Genomic DNA, 22,072 nt, shown 5'->3' with positions numbered 1-22,072 from the left:
GTGGTCTTGCGCATTGGGCGACTCCCTCGCAGCATACAGTGGAGCTATCAGTTGATGCACCCACATAATCTTATACCATCTCCAAAGCAGAGTGCTCTTGTATCATTAGCTGTGAACCATGATGAAAGACTGACAGTTGAAAGAGCACTACGATCTACGCGTTATGCTTCCTCTTATGGCACAACCCCCCATCTGCGATATCTTCTTGGTGACCCTGCTTGATAATACTATCGTTTTCACTTCTTGTTCAAAGTCTAGTTCGTGGTCTGCTTATGCCACAAGGGCTTTGCATGGCAGCAATTCAAAGGGATCAAGCGGTTTTGTGATTCGGGGTCCCATGTTCTTGATCACTGAGGTGGTGAGAGTGTGAGTCCACGATTTCATACTAGAACGACAGATGCAATTCGTATCTACGTTATCATCTGACTAACTTTTTGCCCATTCTATCAACTCCTCTGGAGCATGCATAAGCTAATACGAATAGGAGAAGGTAGGAGGGCATAGATCGCCAAGCGGGATACAAAACCAGAATCAGACTACCATTTACGAGGTGCTCGGATCAAGTGTAACACCAGCAGCTACAGTAGCCCAGCCAATCAACCTGCTAAGGTGTCAGCAAACGAACATAGGAGGGCTTGGTTCAGAGAGATACTAACCGCCAATGCTTCTCAATACGACGACTCAGAGCAACCTTCTCCCCCACGTTCGTGCAAGCGGGACTTGTCAACACCAACTTCGCAGCGTCCTGCTTCACAGCCACAACCTTCGCACCGGTAGCCGTAGAGCCAATGTTTACCATAAGAACTTCGTTCTTGGCCAGCTTAGCAACCTTAGCTTGCTTACCATCTGCCGTCTTGACACCCAGGAGTCTTCGCAAGAGATAGTAGTTGACTTCGATCTCAACGTAAATATCCGGAAGACGGCCCTTCAGACCAACGACGAAACCGACCAGACGATCAGCACGGCAAAGGGTGGGATCGATTCGAGTTCCAACACCAATAAGCCCACCAGGAACTGCGTACTTCAGGTCGTTGTTTTCTGAGTTCAGTGTGACGATTCTGCTGAAAATGGGAGTGCACTGGATAGCCCCCTTCTCGTCTCGGGTGACGATTCCAGGTCGGATTTCGATTTCGTCACCAAGCTTCAGGACACCGTGCAGAATAGAACCACCAGCAACGCCCCCCTTCAGATCCTCGATCTCGGCACCGGGCTTGTTGACATCAAAAGATCGAATAACGATCATTTGAGGGTCCATCGAGAAGTCTCGGGGAGGAATGGGGATGGTATTAACAATTGCTTCGTTGATGGCATCGATATTGAACTTCAGCTGAGCAGAAATTGGGATAATTGGCGCTCCTCCAGCAACAGTTCCACGAATGAACTTCAATATTGACTGGTAGTGTTGGTTTGCGCCCTCTTCCCTCATCAAATCAACCTTGTTCTGTAGAATGATAATCTTGTCAAGCTTCATGATTTCGATAGCCGCAAGATGCTCGGAGGTCTGAGGCTGTGGGCAAGTCTCGTTACCGGCAATCAGCAGAAGAGCAGCATCCATGACTGCTGCACCAGACAACATAGTGCTCATGAGAATGTCGTGGCCAGGGCAATCGACGAAGCTTTGCACAGGTTAGTTCCCACTCCATAGTCATAGATCTGGAAGACATACGAAACATGTCGGAGCAATCTATATGTACCAGAACATCCTTCTCGTTCACAAGGGGGATCGACCTCCTTCTCGCTCTTGTAACTTCTGAAGCATCCTGGTCTTGGACACTCTGGATTGTCGCACTTGTAGATCTTCGCATTGGCATAACCAAGCTTAATCGTGATATTCCTTTCCAGCTCGTTTTTGAACCGGACTGTCTGCACACCTGAGATCGCCTTCACCACTGTCGATTTTCCGTGCGCCACATGGCCAATAGTACCAATATTGATCGTTGCTTGTCTGGCAATGATTTCTGGCGTCAGAGGATTCAGGGTCTTGACATCTAGGTCTTTGGGTTCTGTTTGGGGAGGTAGTGTGGGGCGTATGGTGGCCGGTGCAGCTTCTTTGTGAGAGGACTTCTTCAAGGCCGATTTGATTGGCTTCTCTTCGATCTCCTCGTGGTTGTCTTCCTGAGCCTCCAAGGTAGGGGATCCGGGACCAGAGTCCGAGTCAGACTCTAAGTCGTTGCCGTATCTGTCGCCGTTTTCAGCCATGATGGGTGGGTGTGATCGATGCGGTGTGGTGTTGTGTCGAAGATGAAAGTCGCGTGTGGTGGGGTAAATTTTGTGATTTTCTCGTGTGTGAGATAGAGGAGCGTGGCGGGACCAGATCGTAGAAATCGGAGGATTCTCGGGTATCTTGTCTTGCCGTGTCTGCAACCTCAGATACGTCGCTCCAGAGCTGTTTGTGGCAACAGAACAAATCCGGAGAAATATATTTCAGATATTCAAAGTCTCCAAGTGGGCTGAGTCACAACCGAACAGCAGAGCCTCAATTTGTGTCTGCCGGGGTACTAGCGCCGAATATCATAAGAGTGTCCCAGACAGACTTCCCATTTCCATTTCACTTCAGCTTGGAATGGATCCCTGGGAAGACAGACTTGGGACTTCATAGCATAACTGACCAATTTGCAATAACATTCATTCTTTAGAGATTTCCGGCATCATGGCAAACCCAGGCCTCGGCTCGGCGCACACGCTCCCTCGATTCTTGCTCCCCCGGTTGAGCTGGATTGCAGTTCCGGCCCATGGACAGACTATTCGAACATTGAGCGCTCTCTCCTACCGCTGCCCTCACCTACCGAAACCTGTAGAGAGGCCATTAACCCGCATTCCTACCGGTGCAAGGCCCCATGGCGCTCGATCAAAACCAAGCATCCTACAGAGCCCCTCCATTCACCGGGCTTTCCATGCAACAGCACGACAATGCCGAGACCATCACTTCGATACTCTTAAATTTGTGCAACGGCTACAAGAAGAAGGATTCTCAGAGAAGCAAGCAGTAGCTATGATGAGAGTCCTCAGCGATGTGATTGAAGAAAGGTCCGGCTATATTCCCCTCCCATCAAAATAAAAGCCCTCTTGACTCTTGTCTAGTATCCAAAACCTCACTCGCACCATGGTACTCCGTGAAGACCAAGCTAAAGCAACCTACACACAAAAAGTCGACTTCGCGAAACTGCGCTCTGAGCTGCTCTCAGCCGATTCCGCCGAATCCTCCACAACCCGCGCCTCACAAGAACGTCTTTCAAACGAGCTCGCGAAATTAAACAGCAGGCTACGGGACGAGATTAGTAGGACGCAGGCGTCTGTGAGGTTGGACCTGAATTTGGAGAAGGGGAGGATTAGAGAGGAAGCCAATGTGCAAGAGTTAAAGATTAAGGAGACGGAGACGAAGATCGAACAAGAGGTTGCGGGGCTGAGGGAGAAGCTGGAAGGGGTCAAGTTCCAGACCTTGCAATGGCTTATGGGTGTTTGCACCGGTAAGCATAAGGACCGCCCGGAGAAGCGGGGGCTCATGCTAATATTTCATAGGTACCGCCGCTTTGATTCTTGGTGCTTGGAGATTGTTGATGTAGACATATATATGGCATCCCGGTTTTGGGTAGGAAACAAATACAGTTTTTAATTTATGATTTTATCAAATCTTGCTATGCCCCAAGCGTCCAAAAGTAGGCGACTCGGAATGGACGAGGGTCTATATTGGTCGTCATCAGGGTTGATGAAAAGATCTATACGTGCTCCCTCAGCGTGCAGCTAAACTCCCCAGCTAATCGCTCAAACGAGTATAACTCTTGGGGTCGATAAATACTCTCTGGGGATCTGAAGGTTGAAACGCGGTCAAGGGTTGTCTGAAGATGGAAAATGATACTTTCCAAACACTTTAAATAAAGTTATAAATCTGTATAACTAATATGATGAATTTGTTGCCAAGTGGTACCATTCCTGGAGCTTTTCATGGTCTGAAGCTTTTATCCCGTGGGAAGTCCCTTCAAGCAGAGCCTCGGCTCCTTGTCTATAGAGGAGAAATAAAGCTATGTTTCTTTGTTCAGACACCAGTTATTTTATCGTTACCCCAAAGTTGTCAGTGTAAAGCGGGTGCTCGATTAGATGATATTGGATGCATTGCGAGTCTATATTTCCTCTTAAGTACTTATGTATTATCCAAGAGTAATCTTACAAGTCTTTAAAGAACGGAAAATTTTGGCAAGAGGCCTCAGAACCACTGCCTAAGTGAAGAAGAAGGGACATGATAGGAGCCCCTCCCGCTGTCAGATCGTCGATATCTCGAGTGATCTCGACTCTCGAGGAACAACAATGCCTCAAAGGGACCAGGTAGCAGCAGCCTTAGACATCAATATGTCATGTCCCTTGTATCGTTCGTTTAAATGTACCTATAATTACCCCACCATCAACCTCACCTCATCTACTGCTTCTCCCCCACCACCAACGGCCATGATATACCATGCCCTGTTTGCAACTGTTTCAACACAGCCAATACCTCAGACTCTCAGAGCGACTACTGTAGAAGCTGCAGGAGCTGCAAGATACCTGCCTACTAGTATTTAATCGCAAGCTTTCAACCTACCTTACCTACCTTAGCTGTTTTTAGACAGGCCCTCTTGCCCTCTTCCTCTCTAGGACTCTCAAGAATCAAGACTCTCTGAATATCCGATCCACGCGTCTAACAGATTTCAACTTTAATCTAAAACTATCTTTAGTCGAGCTAACCTCTCAATCATGCAATGTGAAGGAGAATAGAGCAAGGAATAAGCTCTTGCGAAACAGTGCTTTCAAGCTCCTAGCAATAAGGTAGATATACTTGGCTGTCTAAGCTACCTTAGGTTCTTAACAACCAGTTCGACATAATCTTTACCGACTTCATCATTAAAACCTTATAAACTAAAGTCCCACCCCCTTTCTCAACTTGAGCTATGCTTCCCAATCTCTCCTAGTTGTCTTCACATCTCCCTGAACGAAGTTCAACGAACTTCTATGAAAGAAGCACGTATCTCGTCGTTGGGAGATAAGCTATATATACTATCATATTCTAGCCTTGCCAGAGAAGGGAGGAAGATGAGGCAGAAGTATGTTTGAGATGTCAAATAGATTTGTCTCCCAACTGCCCAATTCTTTTCACTATCTTAGTGATGGAAAGATGCTCCTATGCGGAACCGGAATTCATGCTCTCTTTCCTTGGTTCTTGGCAAGAAAAAGAAAAGAGAGATATATAACTGTTGTATCTTCATAATGGCTCTTAGTATATTAAGCAATTGAGGACTTTTCCAACCGAGGCAGTTGACATAAAGCATCGGCATATCCGTTTTAAGGGTATTTACAGTTTGGGTCCCGGACCCGATGCGTCCTTCAAAGCAAGCTATGACTGTCCCAGCCCGAAATTCTGCAGCCAAACTCCATACCGATTTTGCATAACAGGATTGTCTTCATTCGTCCTTCGTGTCGTTTCATCTTCTATCATCTCCTTCGTCCTCGTCTGCTGGCTCGACCCTCACAAGAATTTCCTCGAGTAAGCCTTCGAGGAAAACATCAACATCTTTACCCATGCCCACTGGTTCTTGCTTGTCCCAGTGATCAATCTCTTTACACACATGTGCTAACTTATACACCAGTTTCCTCACTTTCTCATGTGCAGCTTGCGCTCGTTGCTGTCTAGGTGTTGCGCCTGTCTGACGGAAAGCCTGTTGAAGTCGATATTGCCGGCGTTTGAGAGCCTCCTCAAGTGCCGGGAAGATCACATCATTCAAAGCATCCAACTCACCATTGGGGCTGGCTGGGGCAGGAGATGGCATGGCGAGCGGTGCTCGAGATGACTCCGAAGATAGGCTTTCGCGTGAAGGTGTATTATCACGGAGCTTAGATGGCAAGGCTAATAACGGTGGTTGGCCAAGTTGTCGAGGATTTATATTTTGGGATGCCAATGGTTGTGGTGGTGGCAGCGGCTGCTGCTTTGACAAGCCAGTATTAGGTTGATTGGTGACTTTCTGTAAAGGTTGTGTATGTCCTCGGAATGGTGGAATTTCGGGGAGTTGAATAGGGCCAAGCTTTGGTAACTGTTTCTGTGTTACTGGTAGAGGAGGTACTGGTTGAGGAGCCTGGAATTGTACTGGTGGTGGTTGCACAATTTCCGGCTTCGCTGGCGGGGGCGAAGGAAGTGAGCCAAGGTTTAGATAACTCATATCTCTTTGCAGTTGCTCTTGTAATGAACGATCGTAGTCAGGAGTTTGGGGCGATTTTTGAGATTGAGACGTCTTCTGAGCCGTCCTTGGAGTCTCTGGGATCTCTGATCGATTTCTCTCCGGAGAGGGTGGTAAGGGCACTTTGGTGGGAGACTGAGGTTGCAGATTAGGGACTGGTCGTCGTTGTGGTGACGGCTGCCGTGGCTGATTACTGACAGGAGAACTCATGGCTTTGACGGTATCAGCACTGGATACGTATCCCGAGTCTTTCATCTTGGAAGGTGACTGTTCTCGAGGCCGTTCGGCGTAATCGTCTTCACTCTCAGATGATCTCGACGACCTTGCATTTGTGGCAGATTCTCCCATAGTATTGAGGCCCGCTCTTCCTGCACCTCTGCCCCCAACAGGTCGCACTGTACCGAAATCCCACAGATCCTCATTAACTGGCGCGGTAGGCGGATGTTCTTCTCGTTCATCGCCAGAATCATCGTTATCATTCTTATGGTGCACAGCCCACCGTTCGTATCTCTCGATCAATTCCGTTAAATATGAGGTCTTCTTTGCCCTTCGTACGAAGGGGTGTTTCAACAACTCCTTCGCCGATGGGCGTTTTCTAGGATCCTTCTGCAAGCATAGTTCGACAAACTCCTTGAAAGCCTTTGAAAAGTTGCCCTCCAACTCTGGCGGTGGGTTCTTGGGTATCAGGAACAGGACTTTCATAGGATGGATATCCGAGTAAGGAGGTTCGCCATTAGCTAGTTCCAGTGCAGTAATTCCTAATGACCAGATGTCCGCTTTGTGGTCATAACCAGACTGCTTGATGACTTCCGGCGCCATCCAGAATGGCGTCCCAACAAAGGTATTCTTCTTTGTCATTGTTGCCGACAACTGTCCCGAAACCCCAAAGTCTGCCAGCTTGACTTGTCCATTTGCCCCCAGCAAGACATTCGCAGCTTTCGTACAGAAGTTAGCCAAGACGACTAAGAGAATCCGTCAGCACCTCCCTACCTTTGATATCTCTGTGGAGCTTCTTGTCCCCATGAAGGTAGTCCAGGCCGAGCAACAATTCGCGTATTATGATCGAAATATATTCCTCTCCAATTAACCCGGGCTTCATCAAATCACCACAGCTTCCACCAGCGCAGAATTCCATGACAATCCATAGGTCTGAGCCTTTCAAGTATGATCCGTGGTATTGAGTAACGTATGGGGAGTGGAGTTCTGAGAGAATAGCAATCTCTTGTATGATATCCTCGACCTCGTCCTCTGCATTTTCGACATCGATCACTTTGATAGCAACAGCTTGTCCACTGCGTTTGTCGACTCTGTTCTATGTCAGCCTAAGCCCTATGCGATTGGAAGAGGACTTCAAAGAAGACCTACCCCTTGTAGACTTTCCCAAAGCTACCACCACCTATATTAGAGTGAGCATTGTGTTGCGAGCCAAGCGAAACTTCCAACAGCATACCTATGCAGTTTTGCTTTGTGTAGAGCGTCTCGGGATCCACGACACCACTCATCGTATCCTCCCCACTGGCCATCTTGTCGGCGCGTCACGTCCCAGGTATCGTAGCGAGTCACGCTTGACTGCTAGCTGGTCGCCGAATTGATTCTCCTTCCAGAGCTTGCGGCAGATACTGTTCCTGTGTATCGACCAAAAATTCGAGAGAGCGAAGACCTGAGAGAGAAGCTGAATGTCGAGGCTCCCTGGGAACGAATGTTATGCCCGAGATAGTCGTTGAGTTGGCAAGAAGCGCGCTCGTTAACGTGGTGATGGTGGGGCTTGGCCGTGGGACTTTTGAGACAACAACACCGGAATGCGGAGAGAGAAGGTGAATATACCCGACGACCTCTGGTGAAAACCAGAAAGATAATTCTTAGCCTTTCATGGTCTATATAATCGCTTGATTGGCTATTAGCCCACAGCTCACAGGAAGGGGAGAAGATCGAGAGTATGCGAACGTTGCGTTGCTATGCGTACGGTTGTTGCAAGGTGGGAATTTGGGAGGGGGAGAAGAGCTTTTTGAGATGGAATAATTGGAAATGCGTGGGGCCCAGATGTTTCGAAAGTCCGGGGAACGCAAGCACGATTGGATTGTCGAGTTCAACACCCGGAAAGCCTCTGTATAAAAGGTCCTTCGAAACGTCTAAAGGTCTCACGGAGAAGAGGGTTTCGCGATGGAGATTGGAACAGAAAATAAATAAATCAATAGCCTTTCTACTGTGAACGCGGGCAATTCGAGGTCGCTGTGATTTACACCCGGGCGCCGCTCACCGCCAACCATCTTGACCGTCAGGGGGGTTGTACATAATCACTCACTTCGGTTCCCTACTGTACTGTATGTTTCTGGACTATTGTTTATCTATTTGCTCGAGTCCAAGAGTGGCTTGTGAGTAAAGTTGTGGCATGCAGATATCATTGGCTGTCAATCACGATCTCTCATGTGGAAAGCTGTAGGGCTGGAGCAACCGGGCTGGAGCTTGGAGCCGAGTCCAAGCGCAGAAACAGAATGTCATTCATTGGTCGGAATGTGTTTCTCATTCACTTCTATGCTTAGTGTTTGCAATGGCAAAGTCTCCCTTCTAAAACGCAACGTGGAGGAACGGGGAAAGGCCATGGAAAGGGGAAATGCCGCTAGCCGCCTGTCTCGACACATCCGAGTAGGAACAGCGAGGCTCGAGCGAGATCCAGCAAAGAGGCTTGCCCCAATTCTTCAAAGGCAGCTGGTATCGCAATGCCTAATGTATCTCAACTATTCATCATTCGAGAATGGGGCCTAATCCTCAATGAATTCCACCATGACAGTCCCATTCTTAAGACCTGCATCTTCAATGGTCTCATCCAAATACTCGATGAGGTCCTTGCCCATCCCCTTCAAATCAAATTCAACTCCCGCCTTGCCCTCAAAGGGTTCCGCCTTGAGCCATTCATAAATACGTCGTACTGGATCATTGACATTAAATCGTCGTACAACGCGTCCATCGGCATGCCGGAACTGAATTCGAGTGACGTTTGGTCCTGGTTCAGGCTCAATGTGAGGATTGTCAGATGGGATTTGGGAGAATGGCGAAGCAGTTGTCGAACTCTCGTGACCATTCGAAGGCTCAGCAGTCTCCGCTTCAACCTCCTTTCCTTTTCCTTTGCTCACATCACCAAAGCTCTTTGTCAAATCATCCGGGTCGTGCTCTTTCGGGCCACGGGGTTGGGTGCTTGCGAGGCTATTTTGTAGAGCCAAGTCGAGCATCTCCTCCTCCGTGAGGCGGTTGACGTCCACCGATTTTGGCTTCTCTGGCTTCCGCTTGGCCACAGGGTTCTTCTTCGTGACATCAAGACTATACCGATCGAGGAATTCAACCAACTGCATCAGGAAGTCTCCGGCAACCGGCACAGGTGGACCGGACCATACTTTCACTTGCTCCCCAGTTCTTGGATCGACGATGGCAATATGAGGGTATGCCGCATCGCTGTCCTTTAACGGGAAGTAATATTGTATGTATTGGTTTCCTCGTGGATCGTCCTTGGAATACTGTATGAAGATAAAATTTTCCTTGACAAGCTCTCGAATCCCTTCATGCTTCCAGATATCGCGGTTCAGCTGTTGACAATCAAAAATAGAAGGGTCTTGAACGTTGACGAGAATCCACTTCTTCTCTTCTTTTCCCTTGTCCCGAGCATCATCCCAAGGGATCTGGCTCATGAGCTCGAAAGGTGGTCTGAAGAGTTCGGCCAGACGTGCAGCTTTCGATGACTGTTCGGATGCTCCTCCAGTTGCCTGTGCCAAACCTCGACGGCGTGTATCTGGATCGGCTGATTCGTCCCAGATCGATGGGATAGGGCGTTGGTTGAAGACGCCGGCACGACCTATAGACTTTTGATTAGCAGCTAGAATCAAACGCTGCTGGGAATATTGCTAAGAAGCATACCTGCTGACCTAGCTTGCTGTCGAGCTCGCATCTGTTGTAGTACATGTGCATGCATGTCATCGCCGTAATCTCCATCTGGCCCTCCCACTAGAGTCTCAGTTGTCCGTGCAATAGGTGCTCTCACGCCATCTGCATCGTAGCCACCACTGCTGTCGCCACCAGCGTATAACTCCTCCTGCATCCTTCTTGCCATAGCCTCATCGTCTTCATAGTGTGCAGCAACGCGAGAAGAGGACCGCTCCTCGCCATCCTCATCAACGTCCATGGGTACTTCATCATCAGAGTCCAGATGTACTACGCCCTGTGCATCTTGCCGTCCGATGCTGGTAGCACGAGGTTGAGGACGGGTAGAGCTCGGTATTCGAGGAGCTGGCGGATGAGGGTCTTGAGATATGCCGGATGCAAGATCGGGGGAGTCGAAAAAGAGTTGTATTGCCTGCTCGGTATTGTTCTCTGTCATTCCCAGATACCGCCTTGCTATGTCTGGGCTCGCGCCGGTAAAGGCAGTGAAAGTGTCGACTGCGTCATCCATGTTGAGAAGCTGTTGGCTTGAGTCGAACGGGGGCGGCTTCGTTGTTCGGAATCGCGTTGTTGCAAGGCTCGTGTTGAAGAAGTAATTTGAAGGCTGCACCGGGTGACGTCGAATGCGCAGGACGCACGATGCAAAGGACGGTAAGTGGGTGGAAGGAAGAGAAGACTTTCCTGCGGGAGTTATCGACTGGCTGTGAATCAGAAGGCCCAGCTGGAAGATTCACTTTTCTCCCAAAACATCATGTGCTGGCCTCTGGGTAAGTGCTGTATTATGTTTCATGTCACGGAGAGCGAAGATCGCGCTTGTTCGCCAGCCCCAACCAGCCGACGATAAGGCGCCAATCACACGTGACGATATGAGGCTGAAAACCCCTCCAAGAAGGCTGAGAATACAAGGCTGAAGATTTCAGGACCTCTGAGGGAATGCGTTGCAGCTTAAAACAACCCCTGTTGAAAGGTGGGCTGTTCGTAGAAAAGGAAGATGCTGCTATATCTGCTACATTTGTTCCCTCTTGAATCTCGACCTCGGTGCATTAATCAGGGGTTATTGTTGAGAAGCCCTAAAATGTGGCATTTATGGTGATATAATTCCTGTTGTCTAGCTATATTTCTAGATCCAAGGCGTAAGGTAGTCATCTCTCATAACAATCATCCAACGTTAACCCTCCACCGCCGCTGGCCCGAGTCATATGCCGTAAATTATTGGTGGCTGTCCGCGAAGCTCCCTTTCTTCGATCCAATCTACAGAAGTAGCGTCACCCGTATCCAACGTGGCTGCGCGCTGTTTCTCGTATATCTTCTCCAGTAAAGACCTCACACATCCAGTGCAACCGCCATAGCTATGTCGCTCCACTGTCTTCATCATGCTCAAAGCAAGGCTTTTCTCAGCCGGGTCAACTGTTGCGAAACCGGCTAGGAATAGAGGAAAAACGACAAATCGCGGATCGACTCGCTTGTCCGAGACTATCGTAAGTACTGATTCAATTATTTCCGTCGCACAGGTCCTGATTTGAACACCAGCATCTGGAGCAGGGTCGCGCAGTTGATTAGGAAACATGCTGGTATGGGCGTATATTATGCAGGCGCGAAACAGCATGTATGCCTGCTGTTGTTTAGTATAATCCTCATGGGGTGTTAGGGTGAACGCACCTGCTGAACCCAGGCAAAGACTCTGTGCGGTAGAGCTTCTAATCTGCCAAGCCATGTCCAATACTCCGGAAATCGAGCCTTCCAAGAAGCTCGGGAATGCTCTAACATGCGATGAAGGTTCTGGATTCGGGTTCGTCTGTTCATGAAAAATGCAGGTTCGGGTATTATTTGGGCTTGATTCCCATATTGTCTCGACTTTTCCTCAGCCCTAAGATCTCGAGCCAACTGTCCAACCTGCAAGGCAACCAACAGAACTTCTTGATTCAGTTCGGAGAGTGCTGGGAAAAAGGGCTGTTCTTCTGGATAGAGGACAGATGCCTGGCCCCGGGAGATAGGAGGTAGTGTCCTTTCAGGTGTGGGAAGCATATTTTCCTCCAGCAAGACTTCGACGAAACTTCCAGTTCCGCTGGCGCTCAAAAGCGCGTAAATATCGATGCGGCAGACGAGCCAGACAAGGAAGTCGTAGGTTTCCACTCTATGTGCTTGTCGTCGGAGAGTAACAATCCTCAAAAGCTGGTCACTTTTCATAGAATTAGCGGCAGATTTCTTGATTGAAGAACAACAAGGGCAGGAAATACGGACGTATGATGTTGCCACATATTGTTTTCCCTGTGTCCTGCAGCTGCAATCTTTGAGCGTATTAGAAAGTTACTTAAACAGTGTAACTTGCAGGTGAAAGGGAGATTTCTAAACCATACTTCATATAGCAAGAGAATGAAGTGTGTAAGAAACGCGCCGTCCGAGTATGAATCTTGCGAACTTTGTACGGTGATCTTCAATGCCGGGATCACTTGCTGATAGTGCTCTAAAGCGTCGGCGTTCCGCACTCCGTTCTGATGCGCCATGCTGAGAGCTGACAGAGCCATCATGGCATGGAAGAGCTATAAATCTATCAGTCTGGATAGACCAGTATAGATGCTGAAAAGGATTGCTCACCGGAGGGTAGGTCTGGGCTTGGAGTTCGAAAAGGTCTTGTCTGTCTTCCGGCCTTTGAGCCCGCAGTATATAAGGAGATATTACAGTCCGGTAATGCTGTAATAGCTGTGCATCCCACCCTCCATTGTGTGCTATGTCAAGGACTGGTGCATTTTGTCCATCCGTATGAACAGTATTCGGCTGCGGAACGAGACGTGATGTAGTAGCTGTAGAAGTTGGAGACAAAACCGGTGATGCTGGGCTGGTCGTGGATCTATTAGAGAGTTGTGAGGGTCCCTTGCGCGTAGGTTCTTCAAACACTTTGAGTATGACAACGTTGGGATCGTCCGGATCATCTATCGGGCTAACAGGTAAGTTGCTTGAAGCATCATGTTCATCAGCCGCCGGAGATAAGGATGCAAAACTTTGACTTGAGCCTGGAACAGACGTCTTCTCGTCTCGATACGCCGGCAATGACACAAAACTGCTCTGATTCGCAATGACATGATAAGTGCCCGGGTTCTGTAACTCTGCTTTTCGTTCTCGTTCCTCGTCTGTTGTCAATGCCGAGAATGGGGGCAGTAGATCCTCGACTGATCGATGTTGTGAGTTATCTCCCTGAGGCGCATTAGCTATACAGCTGTTAGCTACAGTTCAGACTGCATCTCCACAGCGTGCTTACGATCCCAGACAGTACTTCCCACGGTGGAGACCTCTTGCATCCGTTCAACAACTCTGGGGGTATCATCTCTAAAAGAAATTCGCGGGTTGTAATCGCTGAATTGACCGGCATTAGCTCTGTACGTCACAGAATTTTGGGGTCCAGATACCAAGTATAGTCCAAACGTAGGCATTGCTATGACTTTGCTAGCTTCCAACGTCCTTTTGGCTAATGTGGTAAAAGAGAGACAGACTCCACAGGCCGGCCGCTGCTCATCACACTTCACTTCTACTCCAGGTCAGGAATGAGAACATCCAGGCTGCGTCGAAAAGGAAAAGGAAACAGACTTCGAGATCTGCATGTCCTAAAGGCTCTTGTCAGAGAGGAATTTTTGGCTTGGGGTTTCGTTTACTGACCAACACCCACTTCGAGATCGAGGCGGCAGTCTATTCCCCCCGCTTCCAGACGGGATATTACCCCCTGCTGATGATGCCGAATAGGAACTGGGTGATGATTCTTGCCTGGGAGCTATGGGAGGCAGGCGAGCAGGTTCCCCCCTGGATGAATCACCACGCCGACGGCGACCTTGCATCTGCAAAGTGGTCGACTGTCATCGACCAGATGACAGGAACGGCCTGGGTAGCTGTCAAGCCAGATCTGGTCGGCCCGATGGGTCCTGTAGCGTTGTATTGGCAACCTTTGATATTGTGCAGAAATGCAGAGCGACGTTCTTTGTACCTATTGCCCCACGTAACGACGATTCTATTGTGGGCGGGAGCTGCCAGAGTAACGTTCAACGGCCCCAGGCTCGCTCCGACGTCCCTAAATTCCATGAACTTGCTGGGTCGTAAAAGCACAAATTTTTCTGCTGTTCATGGAAGGAATCGAGTCTTTGAGCCCCAAGACGAAGAGGGGGTTTTCGACTTTTCGGTACGCCCCTGGGGCGAAAAAGGCAATCGGAGCGAATGAGGGCCACAAGAACCACCTTAAGTAAGGAGGTTAACTGCCCGTCATACGTGTATACCTTCGGGACCCAGGTACACAGTATGCAGGTAATGTGTGCTCGTGCTGTGCTAGTGGGCACGAACAGATAAAGTAGGGACTATGATAGACCTAGGTTCCGCTCCTCTTCTTAAGGGGGTCTCTGGTCAGGAGACAATCACTCAAGCAAAAGGCGTTCTCCACATAAGTCTAAAAGCCAATACAGAACGGGTGGAGTTACGGAGAATTGCTATGTAGTAGTCCAAGAGACTCTTCGGCCATGTGCTACTTACCCTGCTTACCCCAACGTCGTTCATATATGGCACCTGTCTGTGGTCCAGGATTCAAGCAACGAGTGCTCCACACTGCCGAGCTGGTACCTATTTCTTAACGCTGTAGCTCATATGGTGGGGCTTTTTAAAGGCTGCGCAATATATCTGAGTGTGTGGCTTCTTAGGTAGTAGTGGATTCGAGAACTACCATCCGTCTGGAACAACTCATCAGTATAGAGTAAACATGAGAAATGTCGTGCAGTGGTGCTTAGCCCCCCGCAGGCCAACGCGCCACCTCCGTGGCAGAGATGTGCGACCGGACCTTGTACCCTAGCCACAGTAGAGCGTAATCAACAAGGCTCGCCCTAAGGTACTGTAAAACTTCAAGGGGCAAGATTGCCACATCTCTTCCCCGCCCTGGACGGTCGAGTGGAATTGATCCTCATGCCCAATGTAAATAGCTCAATAGCCGGGCTGACAGATGTCAAAGACTCTTAGGTCGGACTTTGGTGTAGCCGGGCTTTGGCACGAAGAGAACGATTTCAAGTCTATCATCTCCGGAAAGGTAAGAGCAAATTATTTTGGCCACCAGTGTTGGCCAATTGTGCTCGAGTATTTTTGAAATCCTCGTCGGCTGCGTTTACCCAGACTGCTGGGAAGGCCAACTTGTCACATAGCCGACGGTCTAACGCTTGAATGGCTGACTTTCATATACCATAGCACTGACTACGGAACAACGGTCGGAATATTTTTGGTCTCAGCGCCACCCGGGGTGAAGAAGAGGGCTATCGCCCAAGAGGGCTATCCCCAGAAAAGAACGCTGTTTCCTTTGCCCGCCAAGTCCCTGACAAGGCTTTGCCACAGCCTACCGGCAGGCTATTCTATCGTCCGAGGAATCATCAGAGCCCAGGGCCACGGGCCATATGCGCTGGGCCCTCGTTTTTACTGTCGACAGCGGAACCAAGTAATCAAGCGGATACATTTTTCACTTTTTCTGGAATGGTATTGGACTAGCTTGCAATGACGAGAGGTCGAGAGCGTTCGGATGGCAGCCGAGGGGTGGAGGATCAAGGGATCAGTTATCATTTCCTTACACAAAGAATGACATAACCCGATCGCCATCTCGAGGTCAAGGCATGGAGATCGCGAGCAAAGGTTGAAGATGGCTAAAAAAGGGGCGGGGGGAACGATGGTCGTTCAATCGGCCCACCAAGCCTCAGGCAGGCCGGCGCGTATAGCACGTGACCAACCGCCACTCCGCTTACGTAATGCAACACTTGCAGAATTGGACGCGGCTGGACGCGGCTGCAGGCGAAGACGGGCGGCAGGCAAGGAACGACGACGAATATACGCCATGGAAGGCATCAGATCCTCGTAACCCGCTTCTCCTGGCCACATCTACTTGTGATATTCTGCGTTCTGCACAAAACCGCCTCTCTCTCATCCTCTCGCCTTCTTTCAATCGTAATAAATGCATCGTCCGAGCAACCTCTTCCAAGATCACCGTCAAGATGTCCGCGTCGACAGAAGCCAGGGAGTTGGAACTGGTTGGGAAGGTCGAGATGCGAATAGCCCTTGCAAAAGATGACAAGCTTGAGTCCATTCTGAAGCCTTATCTGCCGCCATTGCTCTTGAAGCTTGCCAGTGAACACCAATCTGTGCGCAATAAGGTGAACTCCATAGATCGCGGCTCACCACGTGACATGGTTATGTTGACCTCTTTTAGGTGATTTCAACATGTCAGCATATCAAGATCCGCCTGGCTGGCAACAAGTACGTTTAAGAGTCCTCCGGTATGGCATGGCTTTGACTAAAGCTTGTTTCTAGGGGGATCGTTTTGCCGGTTGCTGCTTTACTGAAGCAGTACAAGGAGAACCCGGGTTCTTCCATGATACGGCACTTTGATCTTATGTTTATACAGCAAAGCATTGGAAAATTGTCTTCTTCCGTTCGTTCCATCCTATTCAAATAGGTCAAAGGAAATAGTGCTGACCAGGCAACAGGAGCAAATAGATTTACTCCCTACATTGCTCCATGGACTAGACAAAGACGCTGGGAAGCCCACATGCGCCACCATGTTTAATCTATTCCTTCGCCTCTTGCCAAAACTTCAAATACCTCCGCGTGGCAGTAAGGAAGATACAGAATTGAGACATCGGCTCGGACTTGATGATCACGTCGAGGATGCGAAATTTGTGGCATCATGGCTTGGAAAGCTACTACTACTAAGCATTGTGCGCTCTCAGGCCACAGGAGTGACTTGCCCGGGTCTTACTGTCTCAGAGTATGAATTCCTGACTCTGAGTTGGAAGCCAGAGACTTGGGACCCTAATTCTGACGGGGGGCTGAACCTGACCCAAACCAAAATAGTCGTTCTCTCTTTCCTCTCTAGTGGGGCTTTCACCGACGAAGAGCGCTTTTTGCCTGCATTGTTCGCTTCTGGAGACGCAAATTCTCGCATATCCAGCGTTGGTGATGATCTCTTGAAGCGGTCAACTGTATCGCTGGAAGACCCCGACCTGGTTGGCAACCTGTTGCAAATCTATTTCACTTTGAAGCCAGCTTTAAAAACCAAGCTACTAATTCTTTTGACAAAATCTGCTGTCTCAACAACGTTTCCGAGACAGATCGTCAGAATTGTGCAAGAAGGAATACAACCTGATGATAATACAAACCTCCCAGCTAAGGGACTCGAAACGGTGAAATTTCGAAATGCACTGTTCAACTACATGAACTGGGTATCACGGATGGGTTCCGTTGATAATTTAGGACAGGTTGCGCCGCAATTAGTCGGGTTCATGCGGAACTTCATTGAAGACCAAGGCTGGCCTATTCCTCATGAAAGGTCATCAGATACTGCTTCTTTACGAGAACTAGGCTATGAGACCCTTGGATCTCTGGCAAAAACGACCCCGTCGATCGTGTTAGAAAAAGAGCTATCGCTTGTACGCTGGCTTTTTAGATCACTAACAGAAGAGGGCTCTTCAGAAACCATTTTTGTTAGTATTGAAGGTGCTCTTGCAAGCTTGCTAAACGCATTCGCCCCTCCACTTGATCAAACATTGAGACGCGAACTGCGATTACTACTTTTGAAATACATGACACTGGAAGAAGGAGACGGCATCGTCAGGAGTGCTCGTTTCGCAACTGTTCGCTGGGCGAATAGATGCCTTGAGTATAACGACATCGTCGGGCGATGGATAGACATACTTGCGCTTGGTGCTCATCCGGATGAGCGCAGTGATGTCATTGAAGAGGGGAAGAAGGGTTTGGTGAGCCCCTTACAGATCGCATATAGCAATGTAGTTCTTATTAATATTTATTTAGGACCCCTATTGGTATCGACTCCTCAACTCATCCCCTGCCTCCTCTGATGTTACCCTTCCAGATTTCACCGAGATGGTCCGGATTTTCTTCTCTGGATATAGTCTGCTCGAGAATTCGACCGTTGCAAATGCTATGAAAACCGGTATGGAGGTGGATGGTGTATCCGTATTTGGAAATTTTCCGGGATCTAAGATCAACGCATTTGCTCCAGCTGTCAACTACTGCCGAAGGATGCTTTTGATGGCTGCTTTGGAACATTCGGAAACCCCACTCACTATTGATGCGGACTGGGAACGGCAACTAGACGTTCTCTTTCGCACTGACAAGAAGTCTCGAGAGGCCATGAAAGCTCACATTCGGACTGTGGACGAGAATTCACTTGAGATATATCTCACTGCCACCCTCGAAGGGATGTTACGAAACGATGGTAATGGCCTTGAGGATTGCGGTAGATGCTTTGTCGAGGTGGCTTCTATAGCACCCAGCAGCTGTATTGGCCGACTCGCTGGAAAGGCTGTTGAGCTTCTGTCAGCAGTCAAGTCTAACAATGTAGCCACCCGATTTCTTGCAGCACAAGCCCTCGGTATTCTTGCTCCGCACCCAGCGAATAAGAGCGACTCTCTCCAGAGATTGATTCAGTCGCTCTTGGTTGACGTAAAGCCGTGGTCTTCCGCTGTTGGTTCGGATGCAAACAAAGTTCATGGCTCAATCCTTGCACTTGGCTATATCCTGAGCCGAGCCTCTTACTACGGCCGCATTGATAATATTGATGGGCCGATTGTTCAAGATGTTGTCACACTCCTCCTCACAGTTCTAACCGGTGCGAGAGATGCTTCGACTAAAGAAGCTGTGTTCAATGCAATTGGTCAAATAAGTGCATCTGGTGTCCTAACCGCAGCGTACATTGACCAGTCATCCTCAAAACCAGGCGACATCATCGAATTACTGACGGGCGATGCAAAAAAGGGCAATGAGAAAGCGATCTCAGCTCTAGGGCGGTTAGCAATTATATTTGATGAAGATCCGGATGGCAAATCTGAAGGGCTACTCTCGGCCATACAAGCAAGCCTCTACGGGTTATTTGAACTGAAGCAAGTAGAAGTTCACTTCGCTGTTGGAGAGGCTTTGAGCTGCGCGGCTGCTTGTTGGCAATCCGATGCGCTTCTCCTGGGCCTAGACGTAGATACTACTTATCATGGGCGCATGAAACGGCCTCACACATTTGAAGCTTTACTACAAAAGCTCCTCCAGGATTGCAAAACAACAAAACCCTCTCTCAAAAAAGCGTCAGGAATTTGGCTTTTCTCTCTCATTCAATACTGTGGTCATCTTGCTGAAATCCAAGCCCGCCTGAGAGAATGTCAGGCCGCTTTCATGGAATTACTCTCTGCTCGAGACGAGCTTGTCCAAGAGACAGCATCGCGCGGCCTCAGTCTTGTATATGAGCAAGGGGATAAAGAGCTTAGGGAGAGGCTTGTCAAAGATCTTGTGGCCTCTTTTACTGGGACGAGTGCGCAGCTTAAAGTTGACGAAGAGACCGAGTTATTTGAACCCGGGGCTCTGCCCACAGGAGAGGGGAAGTCGATCACATCTTACAAAGATATAATCTCTTTGGCCAATGAGGTTGGCGACCAAAGCTTAGTATATAAGTTCATGTCGCTTGCATCAAACGCGGCGACCTGGTCTACACGAGCGGCATTTGGAAGGTTTGGGCTGAGTAGCATTCTTTCCGAGTCAGAGATCGATCCGAAGCTCTACCCAAAACTCTATCGCTACCGATTCGACCCAAACCCAAACGTCCAACGCTCGATGAACGATATTTGGAACGCTCTAGTCAAGGATTCGAGTGCAACTATCAATCAGTATTTTGAAGATATTCTAGCCGATCTATTGAAGAGCATTCTCGGTAAAGAATGGAGAACAAGGCAAGCATGCTGCAGTGCTATTGCAGATCTTATTCAGGGGAGAGATTTCGAGAAGTACGAAAAGCATCTTCATGACATATGGCAGGTGGCTTTCAAAGTTATGGATGACATTAAAGGTTCTGTTCGGGAAGCTGCCCTATCACTAAGCATGGTCTTGACTGGTATTCTTGTCCGCCAAGTAGAGGCAGGAACATCGTCAAAGCACGCTCAGGCGATGTTGAAAGAGGTCTTACCATTTCTCCTTTCTAGCCAGGGAATTGAGAGCTCGGCAAAAGAAGTTCAGACGTTTGCGACTGTCACAGTACTGAAGCTTATCAAAAGTGGCGGACAGGCACTTAGGCCATTTGTTCCGGACTTGGTTGAGCAACTAATTGGCCTTCTGAGTATACTGGAAACGGAAGGTGTTGATTACCTCTATCTGAGAGCAGCACAATACAATCTCACAGAAGAGAAGATCGACTCGGCGCGAACAAACGCTGTCTCTCAATCGCCGATTATGGAGTCGATCGAACGCTGTCTTGACCAGCTTGATGAGGCGACAATGAAAGAGCTCGTTCCTCGCCTCGAGAATGTGATTAAAACGACCGTTGGAATGCCATCAAAAATTGGTTGCAGTGGTGTTCTCGTCAGCCTTGCAACTAGACATTCATTTGTATTCCGACCTCATGCGGATGCCTTTCTGAAGATCGTAGAGAAGGCTGTTCTAGACCGCAACAACGCGGTCAGCGCCGCGTACGCAAGATCAGCAGGATACATGGCAAGACTTGGGTCTGATGATTCGCTGCTACGCCTCGCAACCTATTCAACAACCCTGTATTTCAACGCCGAGGATGAGACTCGCCGACAAGTTGCGGCTGATATAATCTATGCTGTCTCGAAGTTTGCTACAGATCGCTTCAATGCGCTTGCTGCAGATTTCTTACCATTTGTGTTTCTGGCAAAACATGATTCTGATGAACATGTCAAGGAGCAGTTCGAGAAGACGTGGTCGGAAAATGTGGGTGGGTCGCGCGCAGTACTTCTATACTTGAAGGAGATCAATGCTCTTTCTGTTGAACGTCTGGAATCTCCTAAGTGGGCGATCAAGCACTCGGCTGCCCTGACTATTGCAGATGCCGTGTCTTCTTCAGGAGCAGAGATAAGTGGGCCAAATGCTACCCTTATTTGGCCAGCCTTGGAGAAAGCCCTTGCTCTCAAAACATTTGACGGCAAAGAGAAGGTTCTTGATGCATTTGTCAAATTCACCAAAGCAGCCAGAACACTGTGGGAAAATGAACCTAGCATCGCCATCCAGATGAAAAAGATTGCCATTCGAGAGGCGAAGCGGAACAATGATGCATATCGGCCTCACGCTTTCACAAGCTTGGGAGAATACAGTGAGGCACGCACTGACATCGATATGTTCGACGAAGTCTACAATGTTATTGCGTCGATGCTCGAGGACCTCACAAACGAGGACAAGATGGATACCACAGATGATACCAAATCCAGTGGGACATCCAATGAGGCAGCTACCATTACTGCTGGCATCTCAGCCTTATTCCGGGCTGTAAACACCAAGCGTCTCGATCCTTCTCCATTGATTCACCTGCCCAGACTCCTGGATGTTGTCAAGGCAGTACTTCTTTCTACCAAGGTGACTGTTGCTACTCGACTAACATTATACGAACGCACAAAAGTACTCTTCGATGGTCTGAGTAAGGGAAAACATGCCCAAGATTCTAGCAGATATGAATTGGCACTTGGATTTTTCACACTGTTGGAATTGCCCAGCGGTTCCGGAAGTGAGATGATGAGGACAAAGAGGGGAGAAGCTGCCGAGACGATTGTGCAGGCTTTTGCAGGTGGTATTTTCGGGTTGTCCAGTGATGGGAGAGACGCTTGTAAGGAGAGCATGAGGGAGATGGTTGTGGAAGGAGGAAAACACGAGAGGTCACCAGGGGTAAAAGCTACCTTTGAGAGGGTCATAAGGGTGTTGCAAGAGTGATAGACAGCTACTTTAGATTACTAGAGCATATAGGTACCTACCTTTTCTCTTCCAAGGCACCGTTGATTGAGCGAGGCGCATCGCGCACGATGGTACGGTACCGTACCTGGGTAAAGTGTACCCCTGAATGATGACTAAATATTAAGGCAGCAATCCGTAAGGTATTTTCCCTGAGCGCGACCTCGAGTTTCTTGCAAGGCGTCAGTCACATTGTATGC

The 22,072-nt window shown here is 48.8% G+C and overlaps 7 protein-coding genes across 7 annotated transcripts; 3 read left to right on the top strand and 4 right to left on the bottom strand.

The window, feature by feature from the left end:
• Window positions 1-543: 543 nt before the first annotated feature.
• Window positions 544-2,429, bottom strand: M430DRAFT_131635 (hypothetical protein; the record flags this gene model as incomplete). Its single annotated transcript, XM_024862201.1, has 3 exons — window positions 1,667-2,429; window positions 657-1,616; window positions 544-604 (listed from the first exon to the last, which is right to left on the bottom strand). Exons 1-3 carry the CDS (start codon window positions 2,197-2,199, stop codon window positions 544-546), a joined length of 1,554 nt encoding a protein of 517 aa, XP_024725297.1. The 5' UTR covers window positions 2,200-2,429.
• A 182-nt stretch (window positions 2,430-2,611) lies between these two features.
• M430DRAFT_62975 (hypothetical protein) lies at window positions 2,612-3,627 on the top strand. Its single transcript, XM_024869025.1, has 3 exons — window positions 2,612-3,027; window positions 3,082-3,467; window positions 3,520-3,627. The coding sequence occupies exons 1-3, from the start codon at window positions 2,651-2,653 to the stop codon at window positions 3,561-3,563; spliced, it is 807 nt and encodes a 268-aa protein (XP_024725296.1). The 5' UTR covers window positions 2,612-2,650; the 3' UTR covers window positions 3,564-3,627.
• A 1,823-nt stretch (window positions 3,628-5,450) lies between these two features.
• Window positions 5,451-7,723, bottom strand: M430DRAFT_92306 (hypothetical protein; the record flags this gene model as incomplete). The annotated part of the gene is made up of 4 exons (XM_024869703.1): window positions 5,451-7,135; window positions 7,191-7,507; window positions 7,566-7,596; window positions 7,651-7,723. 4 exons carry the CDS (start codon window positions 7,721-7,723, stop codon window positions 5,451-5,453), a joined length of 2,106 nt encoding a protein of 701 aa, XP_024725295.1.
• Window positions 7,724-8,837: 1,114 nt separating this feature from the next.
• M430DRAFT_112874 (hypothetical protein) lies at window positions 8,838-10,912 on the bottom strand. The gene is made up of 2 exons (XM_024861494.1): window positions 10,107-10,912; window positions 8,838-10,044 (listed from the first exon to the last, which is right to left on the bottom strand). Exons 1-2 carry the CDS (start codon window positions 10,636-10,638, stop codon window positions 8,960-8,962), a joined length of 1,617 nt encoding a protein of 538 aa, XP_024725294.1. The 5' UTR covers window positions 10,639-10,912; the 3' UTR covers window positions 8,838-8,959.
• Window positions 10,913-11,203: 291 nt separating this feature from the next.
• Window positions 11,204-13,598, bottom strand: M430DRAFT_158496 (hypothetical protein). The gene is made up of 7 exons (XM_024863339.1): window positions 13,532-13,598; window positions 13,384-13,478; window positions 12,723-13,333; window positions 12,485-12,667; window positions 12,369-12,415; window positions 11,787-12,306; window positions 11,204-11,739 (listed from the first exon to the last, which is right to left on the bottom strand). Exons 2-7 carry the CDS (start codon window positions 13,421-13,423, stop codon window positions 11,323-11,325), a joined length of 1,818 nt encoding a protein of 605 aa, XP_024725293.1. The 5' UTR covers window positions 13,424-13,478; window positions 13,532-13,598; the 3' UTR covers window positions 11,204-11,322.
• Window positions 13,599-13,774: 176 nt separating this feature from the next.
• Window positions 13,775-14,665, top strand: M430DRAFT_158484 (hypothetical protein). Its single transcript, XM_024863338.1, has one exon. It carries the CDS (start codon window positions 13,849-13,851, stop codon window positions 14,329-14,331), a length of 483 nt encoding a protein of 160 aa, XP_024725292.1. The 5' UTR covers window positions 13,775-13,848; the 3' UTR covers window positions 14,332-14,665.
• Window positions 14,666-15,964: 1,299 nt separating this feature from the next.
• Window positions 15,965-21,907, top strand: M430DRAFT_131622 (hypothetical protein). Its single transcript, XM_024862200.1, has 5 exons — window positions 15,965-16,285; window positions 16,342-16,388; window positions 16,443-16,563; window positions 16,619-17,887; window positions 17,943-21,907. Exons 1-5 carry the CDS (start codon window positions 16,127-16,129, stop codon window positions 21,852-21,854), a joined length of 5,508 nt encoding a protein of 1,835 aa, XP_024725291.1. The 5' UTR covers window positions 15,965-16,126; the 3' UTR covers window positions 21,855-21,907.
• The last annotated feature ends 165 nt before the right edge of the window (window positions 21,908-22,072 follow it).

This window comes from Amorphotheca resinae, assembly GCF_003019875.1.
Source record: "Amorphotheca resinae ATCC 22711 unplaced genomic scaffold M430scaffold_1, whole genome shotgun sequence".
NCBI classification, from domain to species: domain Eukaryota; kingdom Fungi; phylum Ascomycota; class Leotiomycetes; order Helotiales; family Amorphothecaceae; genus Amorphotheca; species Amorphotheca resinae.
This window is presented reverse-complemented; position numbering and strand designations above follow the sequence as displayed.